Source organism: Cydia pomonella, chromosome 11 (genome assembly GCF_033807575.1).
Source record: "Cydia pomonella isolate Wapato2018A chromosome 11, ilCydPomo1, whole genome shotgun sequence".
In the NCBI taxonomy this organism is placed as follows: domain Eukaryota; kingdom Metazoa; phylum Arthropoda; class Insecta; order Lepidoptera; family Tortricidae; genus Cydia; species Cydia pomonella.
In genome coordinates this window covers 2,153,110-2,180,621 of record NC_084713.1, presented here as the reverse complement: position 1 = coordinate 2,180,621, position 27,512 = coordinate 2,153,110, and the positions used below count along the sequence as shown (strand labels likewise).

The following is a 27,512-nucleotide window of genomic DNA, read 5'->3' as shown; positions in this document are numbered from 1 at the left end:
GGGATCCACCCATACATTGACTCTAAGGGTCGACATCAATATAAAATTATATTAATCAAATAAAAATTGGGAAAATATTGCAACCATAAATAATCTGGTTTCTTTCTATTTTCTATAAGTATTTAGTAGATTCAAAAACATACAATACGCGCTTCTCGAACATGACTCAGAAATCGAATAAAAATCAAAACCTGGCAACACTGGTGCTGTGCTGTCAGACGAGAAAACGGATCGTTGCACTTTATCAAAGAAACGCTGAAATCCGTAAAATAATTAAGTTTTCTATGGATCGAAAGTAATTTAATAATCAGTACTTATTAATTTTAATCATGTTCTGGAGCGGGAACTATATAGCTGTGAGGGAGCTAAATTCCTTGCTCAAAGAAGAGGTGCGTATATAGTTGAAAAATTCATGGTTATGAAGGGAGCGATGACTTGTATTTGCGGCGGATTTGTGAGTTTTACGCCCCGTTCTACGACCGGAGGTGGTTCGTGGGGGCCGGTGGCCGTAGAAGGCGGGTCCGTGTGTTGTCATGGAGGCGTGAAGTTGTGAAGTGACGTGATGATGAGTAATCTGCTGTGTTTCAGAACGTGACGCTCACTCAGGTGCTAGAGGCAGATGATGTGCTGCAGGAGTGCAAAGCGGATAACAAGGCACTCATACAGTTGTGAGTACTCATTGGTTCACTCTAACATCAGCTGATGTCTACTTAACAATGACATTTTTGCTGTTTAGCTTCTAAACTGGTCTATATCTTTGGTTTTTTGTTTCCATGTTTTGTGCTAAAATTATTAGTTTTGGTTAACTAAACAAGTCAACTTATTACATTTTTCAATAGTTAGTATATTTTTTGACTGAGAGGAATGTGCATTTCTTAGTCAACACAAAGAATGTAAACAAAGTACAGTGAATGTCAATATAAATCATATGTCTTTGTGCAATTAGCTTTTAGTTTAATAGATAGGCAAGCCTTATACATCACTTGCTACATAACTCTTATCTTTGCAAATGTAAACATTGCGATAAAGATATCACACATCTAGAGTTTTCATTTTAGTGTAAGTTGTTTTCTGGAATTCGGTATCATCTAAATTTGGATAATAGAGAGACCTAGTTCTCACAACACAGTTTGAAAAGTAAATGGTTCTAGTTTTAATCAACTAATCAGTAGATAGATAGAGTACCCTTTATTGGCGTACCTCAGTAAAAGATACAGCTTAAAGAAATACAATTGATTAATGATCGGCATAGGCCTCTCCCAACTCTTTCCAGTGCTGTCTGTCCAAAGCAATTCTGGTCCAGCGGGGTCCTAGAGTAAACTGGATGTCATCTTCCCATCTGGTTGTTTGGTGACCTTTTTTGCGTCTTTGCCGATAGGCACACCACACTAAGAGACATTTTATAATAGGACAACTTAATATTTGTATTTACAAGTGATTCATATGTTGATTAAAGGCATATGTAATATAATGATAGAGGCAAACAATGGACAGTCTTATTGCATTAGTTGTAATTTATATAAAGAAATAATTTATTCTCATATTCTTGGTGTTTAGAAAGAAAATGATTAATCATGATATTTCAGCCTCCTATAGCTGAATAGTACACAAGTTATTTACAGTTGTAGTAATTTCCAGTGCTCTACGCTTTATGAACTAAAGTAAGGAAACTAAGAACAAAGAATTTCAAACTTCATTCGCCGGTTCCTATCACTATTGCACATGCATAATTATATTGCTGTCCTGTCAGATGATGGTGTCAATGACAGTGTGCAAGCGGGATAGCGCATGAAAATAGTGATAGGAACAGATTAAAGAGTAAAGATCTTTTATTTCAGTTTTTTGTTTACAGACATACCAGATGGGTCATTTTACAAAATTCCTTGTACTAAGTGTCCTTTCTATATAATTTTGTTTCTATATAATATAATTTTAAGCTTAAAATATAATACAAGAACAATCAAAGGTTGTGTCTAGTATTTTTGATGATGTTGAATTAAGGGTTAAATGTTTTGGACTTAGTTTGTATGAATCTTTTGACAAAAAACTACTTACGTTCTTTATAGATCGTGTCATTCATGACCATGTGTATCTTGACTTGTATTGTAAAGGTTATATTTGACAAATCTGGGCATCATTGTAGATGACACAAACTATAATTGATTTGGTTTTTTTCCAGCCTCACACGTCCAGACATCCTAGCAGAGCTCGTAACACTCATCACAGAGGAGCCCCCCAAGAATGTAGAGCTCAGCCTCCAGTACCGGCACGCCACCATAGCCTGCGAGGTCCTCACATCCCAGCTGCCCACACTCTCGGACCGGCTGTCCATGGACACAGTGCAGATGCACCGGCTCTGTGACTTCATCAATAGGGAGCCTCCGCTGAACCCGCTGCTGGCGTCATACTTTAGTAAAACTATTGAGATGTTGCTTGACAGAAGTCCTAAACAGGTGAGAAAAGAAATAGTTAACTAATATAGAAAGTTGTAATATCAACTTTACAAATAATCTCAGAGTTAACATATTGCCTCAGAAGTCTCAGAACTCACATAGGCAGTATAGATGGAGAGTATTGTTTTAGGTACCTAAGTGGCTTGCATAAGATAAAAAAAAAACTAGTCAAGACCAATGAAAATTTGTGACTATATGAAAGTTTCCATACAAAGTAATCTGTTTTAGTTGCTTTAGAGTATGCAAAACTATATTCAGCTTAGTTAACTCCTTAAATCGAGCCTTTGCGTTTGTGTGGATCTGAATCTAAAATCTTTGATGACAAAAAGTTTTTATCTTGCAATCCCATTATACTTAGTCAGATCATAAGTTCTGTCAAAAAGGTTTTGACTAATAAAAAAGCTATAGGTACAGATTCTTATTATTCAATATTCATATATATTTCAGCTTATTTAATGCTGAACTACTTACAATATAATTTAACGTAATTGGCTGTCGCAGTTTTGCATAATTCTATGTAATATTCGGAAAATGATGTAAAAAAATATGCAAAAAATACGCGACCTGTTCAAGGTGATTTTGATCCCTATTTATTTATTTTTCATAAAACAAAAGCTTGATGTTTTTTCTTTCTTTAGACATTTTATGTGTATTGGACTGCCAAAATTGCAACTATAATTGTTTTACCAAACCTACTCATTGAATGGCAGAAAATTTTTATCAGTCAAAACCTTTGTGATAAAACTTATGACCTAACTAAGTATATCTAAATAATCGCAGTATGCCTTAAAAATCTGGGTTTGTCCACAAAATTTGGGTTATTTACCAAATTTTCTTTAGACTGCGTTTTTTCGAAAAGATAAGTGTTTTTGAAGGGACCCCCATCTTACCAAACACAACTATTGAAAAAAAAAATCTTTCGTTCAACAATTTTTCGAAGTTTCATGATATCCTATATCTGAGTGAATATTTTGCCACAGGACTGGTACTTATACCACATCGTGTGCCTCCGCGTCTTAGACTTCCTAAAGGCGAGGCGCGATTTCTTACCCAATCTGCTGCGACATCTGCACACCTCGGCGGTTTTGGACGCGCTGAAATGCTTCATACGGCTTAATGATCTCTTCAATAAGCTCATTATGGAGGTAGGTTTAGCTGTATTGTCTATTAAATTTCTATATAATAATTGGCTCTTGCGATACAGGGAAACCTGAATTAATTTTTGACAAGTTTTACGACCGAATTAAGTTTGACGACCGGTCTGGCCTAGTGGGTAGTGACCCTGCCTACGAAGCCGATGGTCCCGGGTTCAAATCCCGGTAAGGGCATTTATTCGTGTGATGAGCATGGATATTTGTTCCTGAGTCATGGGTGTTTTCTATGTATTTAAGTATTTATAAATATTTATATATTATATATATCGTTGTCTAAGTACCCTCAACACAAGCCTTATTGAGCTTACTGTGGGACTTAGTCAATTTGTGTAATAATGTCCTATAATATTTATTTATTTATATTTATTTACAAGCAGAAACGTCTGCGAACGATGCTATTAAGCTTAGAATAAATTTAAAAGTGGAAAAATTACTGTCTTGGTGAGACTTGAACCCAGAGGCCGTGAGTTCAAGTCTCACCCAAGACAGTAATTGTTCCATTTTTAAATTCAGGGAAACCTACTTTCAGAGCCAGGTACCAATGTTATAATGTATTTTAAAGTTACAATAAATATTTTTTCTATTCATCGACTGTAATCGTTGAAGTAAGACTTCATATACCAAACTATAATTGCGTACTTTTCATGTATGGGCTCCCAACTCAATTATAAAATTAATTTCGATACGCTGTAGGTAACTAAAAAAAAAGTTGATCAATTATGTGCCGCCCGCCGCGCTCCCATAGAAAATACATAAACGGGCGGGACTTGGGAAGCGGGTGGTCGCTCGTTTATATCGTTTGTACTACATTTTTGCCTACGGTTAGTTAGTTAGTTACGCTGGGCATTTTCCGCAAATCGACAACCATTGTGCCTATTTTGCGTGAAAACAAGGTAGCACTACTCTAGCCACCGCAACTCCTCCACAAAACCTAGCAGTGTCTTCAGGTTGCCAACTGCCTCCTTTAGTGTGCACGGAGTCCCTAGGTATTTGTTCTACCTGTTTACAGTCTAGGAGAATAAGTTTCGCTGTTTCCTCTTCTTCCATGTATGCACTGCGCTCGGCGGTCTACTGAGATACTTACCAATTTTCATTAATTATTTAGTTTTTATAATAATAAAAAAATATAATTTTAGATGACTCGTAGATAAAGTATTGTATACAATAGTAATATAATAGTACATTACGATACAAGTGCGAAAAATAGGAAATTCGAAACGAGTGGCGATAAATTAAAACACGACCGAAGGGAGTGTTTTAAATCGACACGAGTTGCGAATTACCTATTCGCACATGTATCGTACAACGTTTTACAGTACATATGGCCCTTTAAATGTTCGACACAGTAACATAATATGCTACTTCTCGCACTAGTGCTATAAAGTAGCCCCATATGTACTGTAATCAAGCTTTTCAATTTCGTACCTTACTTTGGCAACTCAGCAAGCTTCGTTGCCTAAACACGATACTCGATTGAAAAGCTCTCTATTATACCACGATTGTATAAAATACTATATTAAACTAATTTTACGTCGTAACTCACGCATATTTAAGTTTAATGATAGTATGACTCAAGTCAGTTTAAATTCGGGAAATATTTATTTATTTATTTATGTATCAAGTGCCAGCTGTGTCCCAGTGCTGGTTCCATTCGTTACGATTTTGTTCCACATCTCGCCAGTCTCTCGGTCCAAGTCTTAGATCACGTAATTCTCGTATTTAACTACTTGTAGTGGTATAATGTAAAATTTACAGTGACCTTTGTTGCGTCGCCAAATGGTTTTTAGGAGTGATTTTAAGATTTAAGGTATGCATCTAGGGGCCTCGGTTGCCCAAAATAAATGATATTTTTGATACGTTCTCCATCTTGAGTAATTAATGTATGTTATCTCGGCCAGTGGCTAGAAGAGCACCAGTTCCTCGAAGCCCTGATCGCGATCATCTGCGGCACGTACGAGCCGCCGCCGCTCGCGCCGCGCGCGCCGCCCTGCGAGCTCGAGAAGGGCCAACAGGTACACTTTACGTTCTGATAAGTTTTTTGTCTTTTCATTTTTGTTAAAAGCTACTAACACTGTAAATACAAGCTACTATAGTTGACTGTACTTTTCTTTCAACAGTCAACTAATACTCTAAAGATAATAACAATCCCAAACACAATGTTGTTTTATCACAGGATTCTTTTGGTCACTTACAATCTCTATCATCACATCAGCTCGATGGTAACATATTATTACAATGTCATCCAACTTACATAAGTATATGAAGTTGCATCTCAATCCAACGGGCCGTATGTTGGTTTGCCACCGACATGGTATTAAAAAAAACAATATTGGGAAGTGAGTCTAAAGCCCTCAGCATACGGCGAGTAAACGTAAGCGTATCGTCAAAACGTTACGAGTACGAGACGCGTAGAGTTCTGGGCACCAAGCGTCGCGTAGGCGTCGCGTAAGCGTAATTTTTTTATAAGTGGAATCTATTAGTTGAAAACATGTAGTCGCTGGCGTCAGATGTCTTCGGCGGATGTATCGACGATCTTACATTCGTGTCTGATGAAGATTTTTTATTGTTTGATTATCTCAGAAGTTTTGTTTTTTTCGCGTTTTATTACGCTACTGTCGTAATGACGACAGAAATCTAAGCTAAGCGACGACGACGCTTCGTGTGCGGATTTTTTTGAAGTTATACGTGCTCGTAGCGCTCTCGTTCTACGATACGCTTACGCGCCGTGTGCTGAGGGTCTAATTTAGCTTGCAAGATTTGATTACAGACAAAGACATTGGGATAGGTGAAACTAAATGAAAGCTTAAAATCATATTTTGATTTTTGACAGGAGGAGAGTGAGAAAGCGGAGAAGGAGGCCATCGAGAAGGGGGACCTGGACGCGCAGGGGAAAGGTTCGTTCACCTTCTCATCTACAAAACTGTTACCTACTATGTGGTTAATTTAGTAATTGCGGTCTTCTTTGTCGTTGTACTTTTTGCAGAGCGTCGTGGTCAACTGCTGACATCAGGCGCAGGTGTTGCTTGCCGTATGATTTCTCGCCATTTTTTTTCGGTTGCAGGTCATTCTGGCAAATGCGTTCAGGGGTCCACGTATAGAATATTGTTCCCTTGTGAGAAGATACCAATGCAGTAATGATGATCATTAACCTTTTTTGACGCCAATGACGGATATATTCGCATCTTAGTTCCTACACCGAAGACGGAATAATCCGTCACATGCCACAGAGAGTAACATACGTGTAACCTACGAGTAACCTACGTGTAACCTACGAGTAACCTACGTGCATATGCATAAAGTTCAATTTCACTTTTGAAACTTCGCTGACGTGACCTCCGAGTGACAGCTTTTGTGTTTGACAAGGTTTGAAAAGGTTAATGTTTGTATAGGAAGGACTAATAGAATTATGTAAAAGGAAAAAAAATGAGTCCTTCATAAAATAGCGCGTCTAAAATTGAAAACTGTTTAAAGACAAGTTTCTTTTTTTGTAGTCCAGGTTCATGTTTTTTAAACGACGGTCTGAAAGATATGTGACCAAGTGAATCTAAAGGTACATAATACAATATAGGTAATATATTGTTTAACAAATATTTGATTATCACATATTTCGTCTTGTAGAAGTACGAGAAGACCCACCATCATCTGAGCAGGCGACGGGCGACAACGCACGGGCTGAAGCGGAAGCGGAGGCGAAAGCGGAGCGGGCGGCGGAACGCGTCCGCGCCGTGGCCGCCGCCAACGCCGCAGCTCTGCTTACCGACATCATCCTTAATGGTTGTTCGGCGGATTATAGCCAGGTGACGCCTGGTGGAAATACAAGGTAATTGGCAATATCTCCTCATATTAGCGGAAGCGGAGACTAAAGTGGACCGCGTCTGCTTTATTTAGGTACTGACATCGTACTAATGGCTGTGCGGCGGATTATAGCCAGGGGTCGCCTGCTGGGAATACAAGGTAATTGGCAATATCTCCTCATATTAGCGGAAGCGGAGACTAAAGCTGACCGCGTCTGCTTTGCTTAGGATCCTTCACATCGATCGAGTTATGAAAAAAGTGTTTCTTTACACAATATTTTAAAGAATCCTAAATAAATTAGTATTTATTTCTTTCAAAATCCGGCAGACAAGAATGGAGATAAAAGATCGAAGAACCTATAGCCGTTTGTCTTATAATTCTATCTATAGTGCAAATGTACGAGTAACGTCTCAAAAATTTACAAAATTTAATGAAAACCGCGGGGAGCCCCTTAAAAAAATGTACTCATACTCATTTATTTATAATATTGTTACATATTACACGTCACAACTTAATTAACATAAGAAATGCAATAATCTGCTGTTATTATTACAGTTTATAGTTACAGATTAGATTACTTAATTACAGTTTCGGGTAGTAGGTATCAATAGTTGAATGTCAATTAAATCACAGGTGACCGAAGAGCTGGCAGCTTTCTCGCACAACGTATTAGCATCGCTATACAGCGGGGAAATGCTGCCAGCATCCTCGGCACCATGCCAAAGGGGCCAAATTTTTTAGACATATTTTAATTTTATTTAGTTTTAATTTGGTTTTATTTAATAGATAAGTTAGTTTATTTTTATAATGCCCAATTAAATGTATTACTTAATTAAACTTAAAATAAAGAATTCTTCTGGTATTCGAACATGAAAACGTCAAATTGACATTTGACAGCATTTTGCATGACAGTTGCCGACTGTGTTGTCACTTTTGTGCCTTGTAAGAACATTAAATCATAATAATATATTGTAGAATTCATTGAGCCTATAAAAGGCGTTGGAGAGGAGCCATTTTTTTAGTTCCCGCGTAAATGAGTTGGACGATTCTATAGTGGTAATATATTTGGGCAATTTGTTAAAAACTTTGGGGCTATATTCATATTTATTATTAATAATGTACACATACATTACATGTCAAAATTACAATTAGTGAAATGAAGTTAAGCGGATTTTAGTTAATACCAACATCTAGATAATAATATAAAAATATTCACAAAATGTGTTCAATAAAGTTACAAATTAAAAATTATAATATTTTACCATGTTCTACATTTGCAATATTTCATCCATGTCATAAAAGGCGTTGTCAATTAGCCATTTTTTTTAATTTATTATAAAATGACTTATCATTTGATATAGTGGCAATTCGTTCAGGAATGGCATTATAGATTTTTGGGCCCATAGCATAGGTCGTTTTGGTAGATTTAGTTAGTCTGAATCTGGATGTTTCGAGTATACCTCTGTTCCTATTCCTGTTCTATAACTGGCGGGGACCCTGTATAGTCCATTGAATAAAAAGTTCTAGAGTGCGTGAGTTAGTAACGTAAGATGTTTCCTCGGAAACATGTCAAGAGTCCCTAGGTAATAAACATACTAAAACCCCGGGACACTAGGAGGAGCCCCGGAGTGGGGGGAGGGGGGGAAAGGGTCCATTTTTTCATTTTTCGCTTAAATCTCAAAAACGGTACATGTTAGAGAAAAACTTTCAAGGAAAAGTTGAAAGGCCATAAAATTATCTACAAGTTGTACCTAAATCATTTTTTTCTATTCCCAGCCGTTTCTGAGTTACACGCAGTAAAAAGATGATTTTGGCTCAAACAATTTCCCCATACTACATACCCATGTTTATCACATCAATCGATCAAAAAATATTTCTTTCTTCCAAAAAACTCAAATGTGCAACTTGTGACCGGTACTGATAGATTGCTCTTAATTAGGTCTATAATTGGTAAAATAAACACATTCCTCCATGGAAGCCTTTAGGAGGAATCGATTGTCAAAATATTATATTAGGGTAGTTTGAGTTACTGAACTTGATCTTTTTATTTTTTTCTTCCAAAAAACTCAAAAGTGCAACTTGTGACCGGTACAGATAGATTGCTCATAATTAGATCTATCATTGATAAAAATACCAGATTCCACCACGGAGGCGTTTACGGGGAATTGAATTTTATTAGGGTAGTTACGATACTTGAACTTTTTATTTTTTTTCTTCCAAAAAACTCAAAAGTGCAACTTGTGACCGATACTGATAGATTGCTCTTAATTAGGTCTATCATTGGTAAAAAAAACACATTCCTCCATGGAAGCCTTTAGGAGGAATCGATTGTCAAAATATTATATTAGGGTAGTTACGCAACTTGACCTTTTTATTTTTTTTCTTCCAAAAAGCTCAAAAGTGCAATTTGTGACCGGTACCGATAGATTGCTCATAATTAGGTCTATCATTGATAAAAAAACCAGATTCCAACATGGAGGCGTTTAGGAGGAATTGAATTTTATTAGGGTAGTTACGATAACCCTAAGTTGGTAAAATAAAGTTTTCGAATTTTTCACCTTTCATGGGATGTAGCTCGAAAACGGCTGGGAATAGAAAAAAATGATTTAGGTACAACTTGTAGATAATTTTATGGCCTTTCAACTTTTCCTTGAAAGTTTTTCTCTAACATGTACCGTTTTTGAGATTTAAGCGAAAAATGAAAAAATGGACCCTTTCCCCCCCCTCCCCCCACTCCGGGGCTCCTCCTAGTGTCCCGGGGTTTTAGTATGTTTATTACCTAGGGACTCTTGACATGTTTCCGAAGAAACATCTTACGTTACTAACTCACGCACTCTAGACCCCCCTTGGAGGGACTCATTCAATGGACTAGTATGATTAGTATAATATTGTCAGGTCCCGCACGGCCGCGGCGCTGGTGGCGCGCGCGACCTGTCCGGGCGGCGTGGGCGCGCTGCTGCAGGCCGTGTTCACGTGCCCCGCCGCCGCGCGCCGCCACGCGCTCGTGCACGGCGCCAAGCTCCTGCTGGCCATGCGGGAGGACCAACACTGCACTGCCGACCAGTAACTTTACACTATATCACGCTAGGTGGCGCTGAAACTAACACGCCGATTTCTACATCGCACTGACTACATTTTTAGGGTTCCGTACCTAAAGGGTCAAACGGGACCCTATTACTGAGACTCCGCTGTCCGTCCGTCCGTCCGTCTGTCACCTGGCTGTATCTCATGAACCGTGATAGTTAGCCAGTTGAAATTTCTACAGATTATGTATTTCTGTTGCCGCTATAACAACAAATACTAAAAACAGAATAAAATAAATATTTCTTTCCAATCTCGAGGTTCTCACCCAATCACCGAAATTAAGCAACGTCGGTCGGGGTCAGTACTTGGAATGGTGGCCGTTTTTGTAGATAATGGTATGGAACCCTTCCTGTGCGAGTCCGACTCGCACTTGGCCGGTTTTTATCGGATTTGTTTGATATATGGGTTTTATTTGTGACCGACTTCATTTATGCATGTCTTCGCCAGAGGTTTCACCATTACTGATGTTAGGAAATACGTAGTTGTGATTATCATTCCCATTTAGAAAACAAACTATAAAGTACACAAAACATATGTTAACTTAGACAGCGACTCAAGGACGAATCATGCTGTCCATTTCTAAAGTATGGCTATTTAGGGTTGTCAAAATTCAAATGTTTATCTTATCTGTGGTCGTGCACGCATAAGGACGTCCAGTTGTGCCAACCCTAAATTCCTCGGAACCGAGAATGACCGAAACAAGGAGTGTGACCCCACCGACATAATTAGGCATTAAAACACTCGTATTGTCCTTTTAAGAAACTCACTTCGTTTGTTTCTTAAACACACACTCGTATTTTAATGCCTTTTATTACGTAACAGTCACGTAAACTACTATTATGCCGCTTACACTCGACTTAAATGTCAATTATACAAGCATTACAAGTGAAAATACTATTTAGGGGCGGCTCGGGCACCAGCACTCGGAATGGCGTGGAGCTGGCAGTGGCGCCGCACTTGCCGCTCTTACACACGGCGCTGCTGCAGCCGCCTGAACCTTACATGCATGTGAGTTCTAATTATTATTCCGCTAAAGTAGCGGCCAAACGAACGTTCCGATGGGGTAATAAACCGCTGTCAACAAGGATGCGGCTAAAGTCGATATTGCTTATCGATGAATTACGCTTGGTCGTGAAGCAGTAATATACATCTGTATTTATTATAGTGCCGATTGCTATACTTATTAGTATTCGGCAGTACTTTTAGTTGTGATTCTATTAACCCTTTTCCAGGCCGCACCATTCTACAAGGTATTCCCAAAAAATTCAAATAAACCCCGCTTTGATGATTAATTTGAAGACTAGTCACATTTTCCGAAAGTGCAATCTAATTTGAACTTTGAATCGGATGGCTAAGGTTGAAATTGTATTGGCGCGTATGTGGTCGATAAATCGTACTATGCCTGGAAAAGGGTTAAAAAGTGGTTAAATTTGTGCATTTACTTTTTTCAAGAACGTAATGTTTATTTGTTATTATAATTATACTCCTGCTCGTGTGGGTTCGGGTAAAGAATTTCACCACTCCATTTCCTCCCGTGGGTGTTTTAGAAGTCGACTGTGGGATATTGTTTCGAGTGTGTTGTGGGTGATAAATAAATAAATAAATAAATATTATAGGATATTATTACACAAATTGACTAAGTCTCACAGTAAGCTCAATAAGGCTTGTGTTGAGGGTATTTAGACAACGATATATATAATATATAAATATTTATAAATACTTAAATACATAGAAAACACCCATGACTCAGGAACAAATATCCATGCTCATCACACGAATAAATGCCCTTACCAGGATTTGAACCCGGGACCATCAGCTTCGTAGGCAGGGTCACTACCCACTAGGCCAAACCGGTCGTCGGTGATGGGCTGGCAAATGGTCACATTGTGCAATATCGCAATTTCGTTATTATTTTTTAAACCATTTGTTAGAATTGGCACTGAACTAACAGTTTCATGTGCTCTGCCTATCGCTTTCGGGAATACAGGCGTGAGTTTGTGTATGTATTGTATGTATAATATAATTATACTATTAAGAGGGAAGTATATTACTTTTTGTATGGACGACCCCATACAAAAAGGGGAAACGTTTTTCAATTTCTAAATATTTTCCACTCTCCATGATTTTTATGTTATTGAGACAATGAAAAACTAAGTTTATACGTTTTCCTTTTTTTTTCAAAACTTGCAAAACAAGAAAAAAAAAATTCACAAAGAGAAAGCGAAACCTAAAACCTAGAATATATTATGGGATGGACATAAAATCAAAGTGATTTGTTAAGATTTAGTTAGTGAAAATAGTTTTCTCCCGAAATAGAATTTCGTAGAAAAATTTCCGTTATTTCGTTAGATTCAAAAAGCTATTCTTTCCTCTTAATTCAAAATAGGTAGTTAGCTCCAAATGTTTAGAGAATTTCTGTTTTTCAAAGTTTACCTATTTTATGGTTAGGGTAAATCATTTCCGCACCTAAAATCCGGGGTATGAGACCTCTATTAGGGCTATTATTTTTGCATTAACAAGATGACAGTGATAAATAATCACAGGGGTCTAAAAAACATCCAGCATAACGCTCCTGGCGATGAAATTTGTGGAAGCATAGTTTAAATTGGACTAAATCCCCATTAATTCAGGAGCCATCAGCATGGGAAGCGCCGACAGACGGCGGCGGGGGCGCCACCGTAGCGGGCGCGGGCGACGCCGCCGTCACCACCGAGGTGCTCGCGCCCGAGCGCGACGCACCGCCCGCCGAGGCCACTGCGGCGGAGGGGCCCGCCGAGGCAACACGATTCACCGAGGCGACAACGGAGGCCAAAGAACCATCAGTTTCGGAGGGGGCAACCGCAGACGTTAAAGAACCCTCTGCCACAGAAGTACCGACAGAGGCGCCTAAAACTTCGCCGCGGGTAGCGGTGGGAGCGGCACGTTTACAGGTTAGATATGGCCATAATATGTTAATAAAGAAATAAAAAAATATTCTGTCAGTCAACCAAAACCACCAAAAATTCATAAATTAAGTATCGCCGAAGCCTAGTACAACTTGTTGGGCTTAAGTCTTGTTGATGTATTTTGTTATAATTCAAGGACTGAGTGAACCCAAGAAGTTAATTAAAATAAGATCTCTCACGTGATCAGGGTTTGACTATTCACTCCTCGGTATTGTTTTTTTGTGCTCGCGACAGTGATTGGTCGAACTCACTAAAGTGTTGTATCGATACCTGAATTACTCACGTCTGGTACAGGTGGCAGCGTTGCTGGCGGCGTTATGTGGCTCGGAGGTGGACGAAGTGGCTTCCACCATGCTTACACTAGGTATGTACTTAATTTCACTCCCCTTAATGTTTCCAATTGTGAAAAACTCAGTGCCATTTGGGTAGCATAAGTCGACTCCACACCTCCAAAGTGGCATATGCAACTTGCGAGCCGCGATTTGCCGACCTCTTTCTAGATTTAATTTACTACAAGCCACATTACATATTTTGTCTATACCGTAATGTAAAAATAACCACCCTATAATATTATCTTATATTTTCTTTAATGCTGAATTTTTACAAATACCTATGAAGTGGCATTGCGGTTTGAATTGTACATTTTTATTCATTTAGTAGTCTGTTTAGGGTTACCGAACTCTTAAATAGTTGTTAGTAGGTTGAAATCCCGGTAAAGGCATAATGTGTATCAGAAGCATTTGTTCCTTAATAATGAATGTTTTCTAAGCCTTTTATGTAGTCTACTTAATTATATCCTTGTTTGTTAGCCATAAATGTGTTGGCTTATTTAAATATTTAGTTAAGGACTAGGTTGACCTGTGTGATTGTACCCAGGTATTTATTTATGACTAATTTGATGGTGTTGGTGCCTACAGTTATGTATGGTAGCGAAAGTTGGGTATGGCAGAAGAGGCATCAGAGTCAAGTGAATGCAGTGGAAATGAGAGCGTTGAGAAGTGTGTGTGGTGTAAAATTACAAGATAGAATTAGGAACAGTGTGACAAGGGAAAAGTGTGGACTGAACGAAGATGTAGTGACAAAAATTGAGAAAGGTATGTTGAGATGGTTCGGACACGTGGAAAGAATGAGTGAAAGAAGTCTAACAAAGAGAAGAGAGAGAGGAGAAGTAGAAGAGAGAGCTGGAAGGTGTAGACCTCGGCGGACTATCTCTGATCAAATTGGGGAAATCCTGACGGAAGGCCACCCTAAACCTGCCAGCGTGTATGAGGAATGTTATAAAAGTGAAGGAAGCGAAAGAGGTATGTCAGGATCGTAGCAAGTGGAAATCCGTCGTCTCTGCCTACCCCTGCGGGAAATAGGCGTGATTATATGTATGTATGTAATTAACCAAAATCTAAAATGACACCCCATGTTCACAGGTACCCCTGGCGTGCTGATCGACATGTTCTTTGCGCACCCGCACAACAACTTCCTTCACGCCCAGGTCCTTGTCATGGTGCGGAATGCGCTATCTAATCGCGCCTACAGGACGCAGTACGCACGACACGTAAGTTCCAAAAGTTTTTCCTCTTTGTAATGGGCATCTCCTTTGAGTAACACAACGCAGTACACTCGGCATGCAAGCACAACCTTATCTTATTCGCTCCGTGCATGACTATGGCGCCATGAAAGTGAATTCAAACTATTACTGAAGTGTATTCATCCTTGCGTGTGTTATCATATAAACAAACGTGACGTTCCAACAATAAAATGCACAACAATCCAACAATCTAATCGTAAATTGATCAAAATCTTGTTACAAATGATATTTTTCAGTGGTTATTTGGTTGATTTCAATACTCTGTGAGTTTCTTTGAGTATACAATAGCATTGTAAGTGATGATTATTGTGTAATTCCAGAGAAAAGTGTGATAGTGTGAAGTGTGTGTGTGTGTGTGTGTGTCTTTGAGAAGTGTTTGTTTACATGATATGCAAGTAAGGATGAATACACTTTAGACAAAAAAACAGTACATAATCCCTGCTTTGAACATTTAGAGAGCAGGTGAAAGTACTTGTTTGTAAACTTGAAACAAACTAAAAAAAAAAAGAAAGTAGCATCTAGCACAGTACGTCAGTTCATGTGTTGGAAGTTTGACGATCAATTAAACACATTTTAATCCTACTTTCAAAAGTTGCTGTCGAAGTACAATCTCTAATAGGTGGTGGCAGATTATTCCAACACTTCGTGGCGGCGTATCGAAAGCTGCCACGAAAAGCAGACGTACTGTGCTTCGGGCCAACAAGTCGTTGAGCGCCCCGCACTCCATGCTTAGATCATTGTATCTTAATAAAAATATGATGATTTTTTGGTATACATGACTCCAAAAATTAACAAAGAGAAGTGGAAGTTCGCCTAACCGATATTCAATAATTTATTGTTGTTTAAAATGGTGTGGGAGCGGCTTGGTATATTAAAACAATATCGAGCTCAAGCAGTTTGTATACGTTGTACCAATGTGATTTACAGTGATTTATTCGCAAATCAACACTCATAAAGCCACGCAATAAAGATGCAGCTACAAAAAAAAATTAATATAATACGATTAAAGGCGGGTACACAGAAACAGTACTGTTGTTACAGATATTGAAGGAGTGCGACTTATTCAACAGATTAATGGACGTTTATGAAGAAAATGAAGCGAAAAGGTAACTTATCTACAATTTGTTTGTATTTTGTATCCCTTTGCGTTCAGCAAACGGCTCGCGGTGCAGTGAGAGCCAAATCGGATGTTCACACATTTGCTTGAGCGCAGTGTATGCTGCACCGCGCGCCGCTTGCGTCCGACATAAATAATAAAAACCCATGTACCCATAACCTTTAAGACAGAACTTATGACCTAACTAAGTAATGCACAGTTAGATCAGCATCAAAAGTGGCACTATATTTCGCAACACATACACGCAACGAAGGCTTTTCTATGTATTTGTGTACCTATTCTGTAAGTATTTACTTGATGCTTGGTGTTTTCGTGCAGGGGCACGTCGAGCAGCCCCCGCGCCGGCTACATGGGCCACGTGGTCCTCTTGCTCCGAACGATAGCTCCCACGTTAGAGGAACGAACCCCCGCCGCGGAACGATGGGCATCGTCTTCCATCGAGTCGGTCATTAAGCAACTTGATACGCCCCTCGTAAGTACAATATTCGTAAATGGCCTATCAGTCAAACCGTTGTATTTGGGTCATAACAGATTTTAAAACAAGTGTTGCCACTCTTTTGGACACAAGTGGTAGTAGTCTGTGTTCTTAAAAAAATGTTTAAAAAAGTGAGTATAATTAATGCAATATCTCCTGCTAATTTCTGACCAATGACTTTCTGAATGAATTAATTTCTGAGTAATGATTGGATTGAAGGTTAACTGGTACATAATATTTATTCATTTTGTTTACAGGGCGGTTACTACCCCTCGGAAAACACGTATGAAGTCGAGGTAAGTTTTAAATGGAAATGGAAATTATACCGCAAAAAGTGCCCCATTTGGAACCTTAAGCTTACTTTTGTGAAATTCGTTCTATGCTAAAAAACAAAGTATAGTTTATATATACCTCTGTTTTATTCTTCAGCCGGAAGGCATGGTGGAAGTGGAGTCTCGCCTATACAACCTGTCTAATGTGAGTAATACAAATGTAAGTAACACAAATCATTCTCGATTAATGTAACAACTTATCAAACGCTCTAAATTAACTGGTATCCATGTTGACTGTTGAAAAATTAAAAATAAATGTCAGTCTTTCTCAATAGGCGAGCCCATAGGGAACGAGCCGCCTCGCGAGGAAATTGCTCGGCCTGGGGTGAAGTAAACGCACTCGCGGCACATTGCTTCGACCGAGGCACGTCTTCACCGACCGAGTTGGTTCGCGCGGCAATTTCCTCGCGAGGCAGCTCGTTCCGTGTGGACCTATTGAATATACATGACCATTTGAAGTGCCGCATTTCTGCCTTGACGGTACAGTTTCTAAAGTATAATTTTATATGTATGTATATGAGATCTTGTCTATTTATCACCCATGACAAAGTTAGACAAATAAAACTCTCTGACGTAAATAATCTATTTTGGAATACCTTTGAGTTTCTGATAGCACTGAACGTCGCACGTATTTTTTATTTCACTGTTATCTATTCTGTGGTCTTTAGTTTACTGTGATTCTCTTGAATACCTTAAAAAACCTTAAATATAAATGGAGTGTGTATGTCGTAATTAAAGATCCTTGCTTCAATAGGGAGTATTACTGCAATGTTCTGCCGCCAGATAGCAGCACTACCACATATTGTAAACCATAGAGTAACTTATACATACTTTGCCATAAACAATTTTTGAGAGTGTTATTATGACATTGATGCATCAAGGCGGTTTGTTTACAGGCCTACTTGACGAAATTTCGTTATCTGCCTGTTTATCGCACGAATATGCAACAGTAGATAACGAAATTTCGATTTGTATTTTGAATTATGTGTTAGAGGCGCCCCCTACGCAGAGTTTGGCGTAATATCCCCTATTGCGTGCGATGTTCAGTATTTTAATAACTTTTTAACATTCTTCTATTGAACATTAAACTTATTCTTCTGTTTCCCTTCAGTATAGCGACTTCGCCACCGATGAAGATTTGAGTGAGGTACGTGTGTGCGTGAAATGTGAAGTTTCTACTGTTTTATTCTGATTGAGGGTGTTTTAAATAGTTTTTTTTTCAGGTTGCGTCGTCGGCCAAGATGAATAAGTTTTTGGAGCTGATTAAGCAGCGGAAGGGCAAGTAAGTATGACAGTTTCTTAGTTATTTTGTTACATATTTACAATTAAAATATTCATAATGGATGTATACAGAGGATTACTATAACTAGCTTATATCTAAAATAGGCCCTTGACGCATTGTACCAAGGATGCTGGCGGTATTTCCTCGTTGAATCGCAATGCTGATACGTTGTTCAGTTCAGTTCAATTCAGTTCAAATATATTTTATTCATGTAGGCCTAGCAATAAGCACTTATGAATAGTAAGAAAGTATTACATATTATTTTCTTAAGCTAGCTAGCTAGCAAAGCTACTGTGAGGCAGACAATTACTGATTGTACTAAGTCCCTTTAGGTAATAGTTTAAAAATGAGCTCATATTGCTCTCAATTTCATCACAATACATAATAATATTAGGTTTAGGTGTGCTTTGTTGTGGAGTGTGGAAGGAGCTATTATCATTTATTTGCTGTTGTGGTGTTGTGCGAGGAAGCCGCCAGCTCTTTGGTCACCAGTTACGTCAACCAGACGCTTCGCGATTTCTCCAAAAAACTTGTGTCCGCTGGACCGCACCATTTGTTACATAAATATATAATGTTCTATTATTATGTTGGTTTATTAGCTTCGTTTAAAAATGTGACAGAAGCATTGGTGGCCTAGCGGTAAGAGCGTGCGCCTTTCAATCCGGAGGTCGCGGGTTCAGTTCAAACCCTGGCTCGTACAGTCTGCGTGAAATATTTTGTAGCAGTCAAAAGTGGCCAAATAGTTCGGTATACCATACTAAATATAACCACTACAATAATATATATACGCTGACTGTACCAATGAGTTTTTCGGAACTTATCATTTGGTATTTACCAGTCGCTATTCGGGGAAGGAAAACATAATGAGAAAACCGGACTAATCCCAATAAGGTCTAGTTACCCTCTGGGTTGGAAGGCCAGCAGTGGCTTTCGTAAAACCTGTTGCCTACGCTAATTCTTAGGATTAGTTGCCAAGCCGACCCCGGAGCGGAGCGTTAGTTTCGAAGTGGCAAAAAGTCGGGGTAACGCGGAAGATGATGTTTTAAAAATGTGACATACAATTTAGTATTGACCCGCGCACTCGCTTCGAAATCCATGAAAAGGTTGGCACTCAATATAATTCAAATAATAACGCCTTGTAATGAAAAATAAAGAAGGTTCATCTTTTTAATAATAGTTTTTGATTAAAAATACAATGCGCTTGATGGGACGTAAAAATGTTAAATACGCTGTCATAAAAGCAGGCGCTGAAAATTCATAGAAAACTGTTAATTTTTCCGTACTAACGACAAAATATTTTGTAAAATCGGTGAAGGCTTAACTCACCTGACTTTATATTCTGCAGCAAATCGGACATGTGGGACGACGAGCCGGAGGGCGAAGCGGAGGAGGAAAGAGACAGAGATAGGGAAGACGACGGGGATGAAAAGGACGACGACGACGGCGAGGCGAGAGCCACCGTGCACGATGTCCTTGCTCCTGTTAGCCGTAAGTATATAGTATGGGACGGAAAGGGACAGAGATAGGGAAGACGACGCACATGAAAAGGACGATGACGATGGCGAGGCGAGAGCCACCGTGCACGATCTCCTAGCTAGCTCTTAGCCGTTAGTGTTTTTCTTTAGGTGCCTCGGATTCTCTTCTACATTAAGAATTTCCGTCAATATTAATATTTAGCTGTAATATTTTAACATAAAAACAACGTAATTGTGTTGGTAAAATAAATGTTGTTCATCGAAACGAGAAAATCTCCGCGATTACAATAAGGTTTTGTAAAAAAATTTATAAGAAACCATTTACATATAGTATAACACATATTACATAAATTATAGATAGATTTCGTATGAAAGGAGCATAAAAAGCTGTTTTTATTGATTAATTTTCGCATAGCCGTTATCTTTGTTACACTAGTTGTTGAACAAAAGCTTGACTCTGTTTCGGGCACGCGGGAGCTCGTGAGCACCTGCACAGCTATCACTTGGCTCGCCTCGTGCCGCCCAATTTACATTAGGATGTACAGTGCGACATAAAATAGTAGAAAATAAATTTGGGCGCCACTTTCTTCGTAATTGTCACATTTTTGACGTAAAATGCTTAAACATGGCAACAATTTTGTATGGAAATTGTTTCGTTCCTATTTATGTTATTTCTACTCTTTCATGCCGCACTGTACACTCCGTTTCGATGGAATGTCTACCTTCACTAAGAACAAACAAAGTAGCATTTCATTTCTCCAAAAAATGTAGAACGTATGAAATTCAACCCAATTTAAAATGCCACTAGATTCAAACTTTTTTAGCTAGATTTTTGTATGTTGGGCGGAACGAGGCTAGGCGAGACTATAGAACAACTGTACAATTTAAGCGCTTCGATTTTGTCCAGCTGGAATTATAATTTCATTCGTTTACAATATTATATTTCTCTTTTAGCATGGGAAAGCTCGTTCGAAGAATCAAACATGGCGGGCGAAAGCTGGGCCCAGTTCTCCGCCGACGCCTTTGGCGCCCCGATTGACCCTTTTGCTAATACCGACTCGTTCGCCAAATCCGACGCGTTCGCTAACGATACCTTCGCTAAGTCTGACGACTTCGCTAATGACGCGTTCGCTAATGACGCGTTTGCTAGTGATGCGTTTAAGAAGGATTTCGATGGCGTTACGTTTAAGGAGGATTCGTTTGGCGAAGGTGGCAGTGAGGAGTTTACGCCTTTCTGGGGATATCAGGATAAAGGGGATGGTAAGTAATCGAGTTTATTCTTAATAATATGAATAGTCGAGGCAAAAAACTTGTTCCTGTACACTGTAGCTCTCGTCACTCACGAGATAAAATGTTGGTCGGCGTTTTCAGGCACGTGACATACAGATAATAAGACTACGATTTTAATTATGTAGTTAGAAATAAATCCCATGTTTTTATTATAAAATAGTATTCAATTCGTGTTTCTTATGTTGAAAACTATATATATAACATACTTTCACTATATAATTTTGTTACATGAAACTGGGGAGTTAGAAAATAGTGATATCGAGTGTTTTTCAAGGAAATGGCTCCCAAATTGAAGTCCCTAACTTAATACATTCCAGATGTGAACGGCACCAACGGCGTAGAGCAATCCCTCCACGGTCTGCGGCTTGATGCTATGGACAAACCACTAGATGAATTAAGCAGCTCGCTGGCCGACAACCTCCGAACTGCTATGAGCTCTATGACGCCCGAGGTAAGCTCTGGAGGACTCGCCCACTGTGGGTTCCGTACTTTTTAGTATTTGTTATAGCGGCAACAGATATAAACATCATCTGTGAAAATTTCAACTATCTAGCTATCACAGTTCATGAGATACAGCCTGGTGACAGACGGACGGAAAGCGGAGTCTTAGTAATAGGGTCCCGTTTTACCCTTTGGGTACGGAACCCTAAAAATGCTGTGTTAAAGATTTGTATTAGAGTTACAGTAAAATTCTTGAAGATAGAAGACACAGGCGTATGAACGGAAATGCTTGCAGGTAAAATAGCATGGAGGTGAGAATTCTAAATTTAAAACGGCTGCTTACATTTATTTGTTTATGTGAAGAGGACGGATATAAAGACGTAGTTAGGCGAAAAGGATCAATCCTCAAAATTTTGTTATTTAAATTAATGCGTTCTTTTTGATAGACCTACCTACAAAAATCTGTCAATATTTATTGACAGATTTTTGTAGGTTGGATTTTCCCTTAATAACATTCAATTTTGTTTTTACAGATGTCTTCTATTTCCTATATTATTTATAACTGCGTCTATAGTCTATATCTTTAGGTATGTAAAAGAATGTAAACAAACCATAATTAGGTATTCTTCAAGTCAATTAATTTAACTCGATGTGCCAAAACTTACAGAAGTTTTACAACAATATATTACTTTCTCAACGTAACAATGAAGATGCTAAATAACCGTGCTATTTTGTTAATAGGAATATATTAGTATGATTTAATAAATATCAATATCGAATATTTAGCCCTTTGAGGGTAGATGAAAACATTACACGATTAAATTAAACATTGCCATCAATAACATTTCAGTGCCTCAAGTGCTGGTAACTAGGTACCTAGGTTTTATGATTGATGCTGGACTCACATGGGTATCCCACATCGACCATGTATGTAAAAGACTAGCCTCAGCTTGTTATGCATTATCTAGACTAGCTCCTACACTATCCATTGACAACCTTACAAAAGCTTATTTTGGATATTTCCATTCTATCTTGATACAAGGAGCGGATATATGGGCCACCTCTGCTGACCGGGATAGACCATTCAAGCTTCAGAAACGAGCATTGCGAATCATCGCGCACGAACCAGCTGATCACCCCGCAAGGGATCTTTTCAAACGTTATAAAATCTTGACTCTGCCCAGTGTATACATTTTAATGGCTTGCAAATATGTGAGAGCTAATCTGCAGAAATACTCGGTGTACGGCTTCAGAAGCGAAAGGTGTCGCGCAAAAAATCTCCTAGCGCCCCCGCCACGACGACTGGCCAAGGCTCGTGCTTCTCTCGGCGTCCTCGGGCCCAAATTGGATAACAATATTCCAATCGATATTAAAAATTCCACCAGCGACGCAATTTTCACAAAAAAATTAAAGATCTTGCTCACTAAACTAGCATGTTATAACGTTAAGAATTTATAATATGAGAATGTATTTATAAATAGTATATATTAAATAAAAAATGAATATATTAAATTATTAAAATTAAAAGAATCAATGACATGAATTATTTTATATACCTACTGTAGAATTATTTCTTATAAATAATCACCATTATTAATCATGTAATCTGCTATGTACCTGCCTAATTGTATGACGTGTAAAAACATTGTATTTTTTTTACCAATAAATGATCTGAATCTGAAATGAAATAGGTTACAAGCCAGAACGATGAAGGAACAGATCCAGGCAGTTTTATATTTGGTTGGTTAACTGACAAATGTTTCAAGTAATCGAAAATGTAAAAACACATTGTTTACATTTATTTAACTACCTTGTTCGATATACTTCTCAAATTAAGCTCTTCTGATGAAGAATGAAGAACTCCAGGATAGTACTATCGTATTTTTATTATCTTAATAAATAGATACAGTAACGTTTAGGTATTGGAAAATATATACTGTGGTGCAGTTTAATGTAGGTACGCGGAGCGGGGAGCCGTGACGTATGTGTGTGACGTCATGTGTCGTCAACCGGTCTTCGTATGAGTACTTATGTTGCGCCAACATACTTAAAGATACAGAATATACAATACAAGCCTTATTGATCTTACCAAAGGACTAGGTTAGTGTAAGATTTTCCTATAATATTTATTTTCCTTTTTAAGGTAATAGCAAACATCGTGAACGCAAACATGACGCCCGCGCTGAACGTTCCGCTCGACGTACCCAACGCGTCCAACCCCACAAACGCCTCCAACGCGTCCAACACGTCCAGCACCGCCAACGAACCATCCAACACAAGTGAAAGTGAAAAAGTCAGTGATAATGATTCTAAAGATCAACAAAATCAGGTTCAAGACCCCTCCGAGAGCTGATCCTCTCGTGGTGGGTAGTTTGCAGTGGCGGAGCGTCCGGAACTCAATTCCCACGTAGGTGAGAGTTGAGCACAATCCCACAGGTATTGAAGCAGGCCTCATTATCGGCTTGGCATGCCGCGTCGCCACTGGTAGTTCGCGGGCCTAAGGTCGGCAATACGTAGTGAAAATGGAACATGGAAACGATTTTCAATCTTATTGATAGGTTTTAACCTCTTCCCAGTCCCAGGATTCTAAATTTGCCAGCCAAAAAGAGTCTCTGAGGTTTGTAATTTAGAATTGAATTTTGATTGTCGTAGCTCGAGCGGTTAAACACCAGATTCATTAACTATTGGTATCTCATGTCTATTTTCACTTCGAGCGCCAAAGACCCTCGGCCGGCAAAGATGCAATACTTAATCCCTTGTTACTCTGAGCCATAAATGTATGAATCGTCTGGTCCTAGGCATGGTATCTTTGCAGGCTTTACATGCGTATATCTGAATAAGTTACCCATTAGTAATTCTTATTGCAATGTTATAAGGTCTTCTAATGGACACCCAATTTTAATCTAAAATATCAGATTATTGAGACAATCTTCAAATACTTGTATCTCTCCTACATTTTAACAAAGTCCGACCAAGCTATGTCTGCACAGAGTATACCTTGCATTATAGATTTCAAATTCCCGTGTAAGTATAAATTTTGTAGTACCAATTCCACGCAAAGTCCGTCTAAGGATCTCGTATTCCAGCTGTCCAATGTGCATTGTGTCTCACTATCTCATTAAGCAAAATGTGAGATGCAAGATGCAAATACACATTAGACCAAGAAATTGGACAGGTGGAATACCATCCTAAGCGTGACCGACTTGAATTAAACAAAGTGAGAGAGTGTCATTATAAACGTCATATTTTTAATCTTACATTATTGATGACAATGACACATTTTGTCATTGTAAATGGCACGCAAAGTTAGTTTGGTCCGATCTATATGTTTTTGCGTATTTCCTGTATAACATTTCAGACCGATATTTTTAACACCAGCCCTAGACTTGACGTGTCATACATTTATCATTCCAATTTGGCAATATTTCGCTATGTATAGCTGACTATTGGCTGTGTTTCTAATTATAATATACCTGGGAACAGTAGGGCTGCGGCGGGTCCGAGCCTAGAGCCTTGCGGTATTCCGTGCGAGAGACGAGGATAAATTAAACCTTATTGTATTTTCACAAGGTTTATTTTTCCGCTTGTGAGTTATTGACCATTATAAACTGTTTTGTATTGAAAATTTGACACACTTTGCTACTATAGATTGGCCATGGTCAGATTTTTACTTCTATTAACATGCAAAGCAATATTTTAAAATCCAAACAGAATATATTAAAACGCTGGTAATGCTAATTATCAACTATTTTTATTTAATTTTTCCAAATCTTGTCGCACGGCTTTTCCGCAGTAGAATCGATCAACGTTTGTATATAAATGTATAGTTGTAACAAATAATTTGGGCAATTGAATCGAGCTTTATATTTGTAAATATTTGGCACGGCCAGGCCGCAAACGAGCTTTACAATGACCTAATTTAACGGGTAGCTTTTGAACGTCATATGTTATATGAAAACGTTACTCATACGCCAACATCATGGGCGCAAATGAATATAATCCTTATTTGAAAGCATACGCCATAACAACTTCTTATCTATTTACGTGAGTTTTGTGCTCTTTGCGTTCAATAAGTTGCCATAAATTTTGATTTTGATGTAAAACACGCTCTTTTAAATTTGGCACATGAAGTTTATGTTAATTTTCAAAAAACTAAAAACTATTTAAGAGATTTTGATACTTATTCATACGTTTATCGTCTTCACTGCTAAATCAAATAACATGTTTTCCTATAAGGTTGTCGACCATATTGACATGAGGCGTTCAAAAGATATATTTTAATCAATTTTAACTGAAACGACTAAACTAAATTTGACATCACAATTGCTAGTCTACCAATGCAAGATACGTCTTATATATCAAGTATTGAGCATTTTCGGCATGTTTCGTGCTATCGGTTTATAAAAATCTATTCAGACAAAATGTCATTATAGTTTTACTTTTCTTGTAAACTATTGTGACTGAAATAACTGTTAATATCGTTTCAAAATTTCTTGCTTCGATATTTTCAATTTAACCGGTTAATGTTTCAGAAAAACGAATGAATTTACCATTAACTGGTATCTCAATAGAACAGTTATTTAGCCGGTAACCGCATATGGACACGGAATCCTTTTCGTTCCCGGTTTGAAAAATAAAACGGTTTCCGAGACCTGCTCGTGTGTCATACTGGCATTAAAATAAAAATTAAACCGTAAACAATACATGCTGAAATTACAATAATTTATGCAATTAATTCATCTTCAGTTAATTTCCGCGTGTCGCTTTTCACCACGGCGTGAGCTTATTAATTAACTTCTGGACATTTGTTTGGTACTTTGACCACATTATCAATGGTCTTCACTTGAACGTATTCTAAAAAGCGAAACATCGAACGACGTGTCTTTAATAATATTTATGTAAAAAAATCAGTTGTTGGTTGCCTGTATTAGGTACTTAATTACGAAATATCATTCCTTACATTACACTGAGGAATTATTGTACCTGTTTGTCAGAAGAATCAACGAACAAGACAGTAAAATTCCGTTAAAATCTGTTCCGTTATGATTTGATAGAAGCGCTGAATAAGGGCTTATTTAGACGGCGCGCGAACTCGCATGCGATTTTGGTTACATTGCGGACTATTGAGGTTACATCCAATTCGGCCGCCCGATCGACCGCAATGTAATGAAACTCGCATGCGATTTTGGTTACATTGCGGACTATTGAGGTTACATCCAATTCGGCCGCCCGATCGACCGCAATGTAATGAAACTCGCATGCGAATTCTCGCACCATCTAAATATGAGCCCTAATTTGCGTCAAACAATATCAAGTGTCAAAAATCGTACTGTTTTTTTTCTTGGATTGTCAGTACTCGGAAAAAATGTTGCCAAAGAATTGCCACTTTGCTCTAATGCCAATATAGGGAAAAATGCAGCTCCAATGGTTGATAGGTACAAGTGGCGAGGCGTAGAACTCCCATAGTGCTTTGAGTTCCTGAAGATAAAGGTCAGTTTAGCTTGACGCCCCTCCATTGATAGGTTGATAGAACCTATACGACGTAAAAGGAAGTTTTAATAATTGTACAAAATGTTTATGCATTGATCAGAAATTGGTCGTTAAAAAGTATTTATCCTAATACAAAAAATGCTCACTGAGTTCCTGAAAGCAACAATAACAATACAATAAAGCTTAAAAATCCACATGGAAAACAGGACAAGAACTCACATAGTCAAATATTGCGGTGGAACAAATACTCCTTTAGAGTATGGTCAAAGGCGCCTAGCTTTAGATTGCATACACTAGAAAAATTAAACGTTATTTTCGTTTAACTAATGTTTCGTGTATTTTTCTATTGATCGTAAGCTCCCATTGAACATTGTATAAACGATATCCATATTTGAAGTTTCAATAAGGAACTTGAATTTATTATTTATGTGTTCAACATATTCAATTGAAGCGTTGTCTTGTACAAAGTGTAATTATGTTAGCGTAGAGCAACGCATAGCCTTATTCGCGTACCTTAACTATAGTTCGCAGTAGTTTAATTTAAGGAGAGGCGCGGGGCGCTTGAATCAGGGCTGAGGGTTTGGACGACTTAAGTAT

General features: G+C 38.3%; 1 protein-coding gene across 2 annotated transcripts; it reads left to right on the top strand.

Annotated features, from left to right (window-relative positions):
- Positions 1-199: 199 nt before the first annotated feature.
- On the top strand, positions 200-26,207 carry LOC133522617 (serine/threonine-protein phosphatase 6 regulatory subunit 3). 2 transcript variants are annotated; one of them, XM_061857988.1, is made up of 22 exons: positions 200-389; positions 589-668; positions 2,180-2,453; positions 3,434-3,598; positions 5,506-5,619; positions 6,438-6,501; positions 7,226-7,427; positions 10,298-10,465; positions 11,389-11,494; positions 13,117-13,416; positions 13,726-13,795; positions 14,853-14,980; positions 16,055-16,119; positions 16,449-16,602; positions 16,863-16,901; positions 17,035-17,082; positions 18,049-18,084; positions 18,161-18,219; positions 19,565-19,707; positions 20,649-20,954; positions 21,302-21,435; positions 23,569-26,207. In XM_061857988.1, exons 1-22 carry the CDS (start codon positions 330-332, stop codon positions 23,776-23,778), a joined length of 2,925 nt encoding a protein of 974 aa, XP_061713972.1. In that variant the 5' UTR covers positions 200-329; the 3' UTR covers positions 23,779-26,207. The 2 variants fall into 2 exon arrangements, with proteins under 2 accessions (XP_061713972.1, XP_061713971.1); XM_061857987.1 differs by having other exon boundaries at positions 17,035-17,097.
- Positions 26,208-27,512: the final 1,305 nt, after the last annotated feature.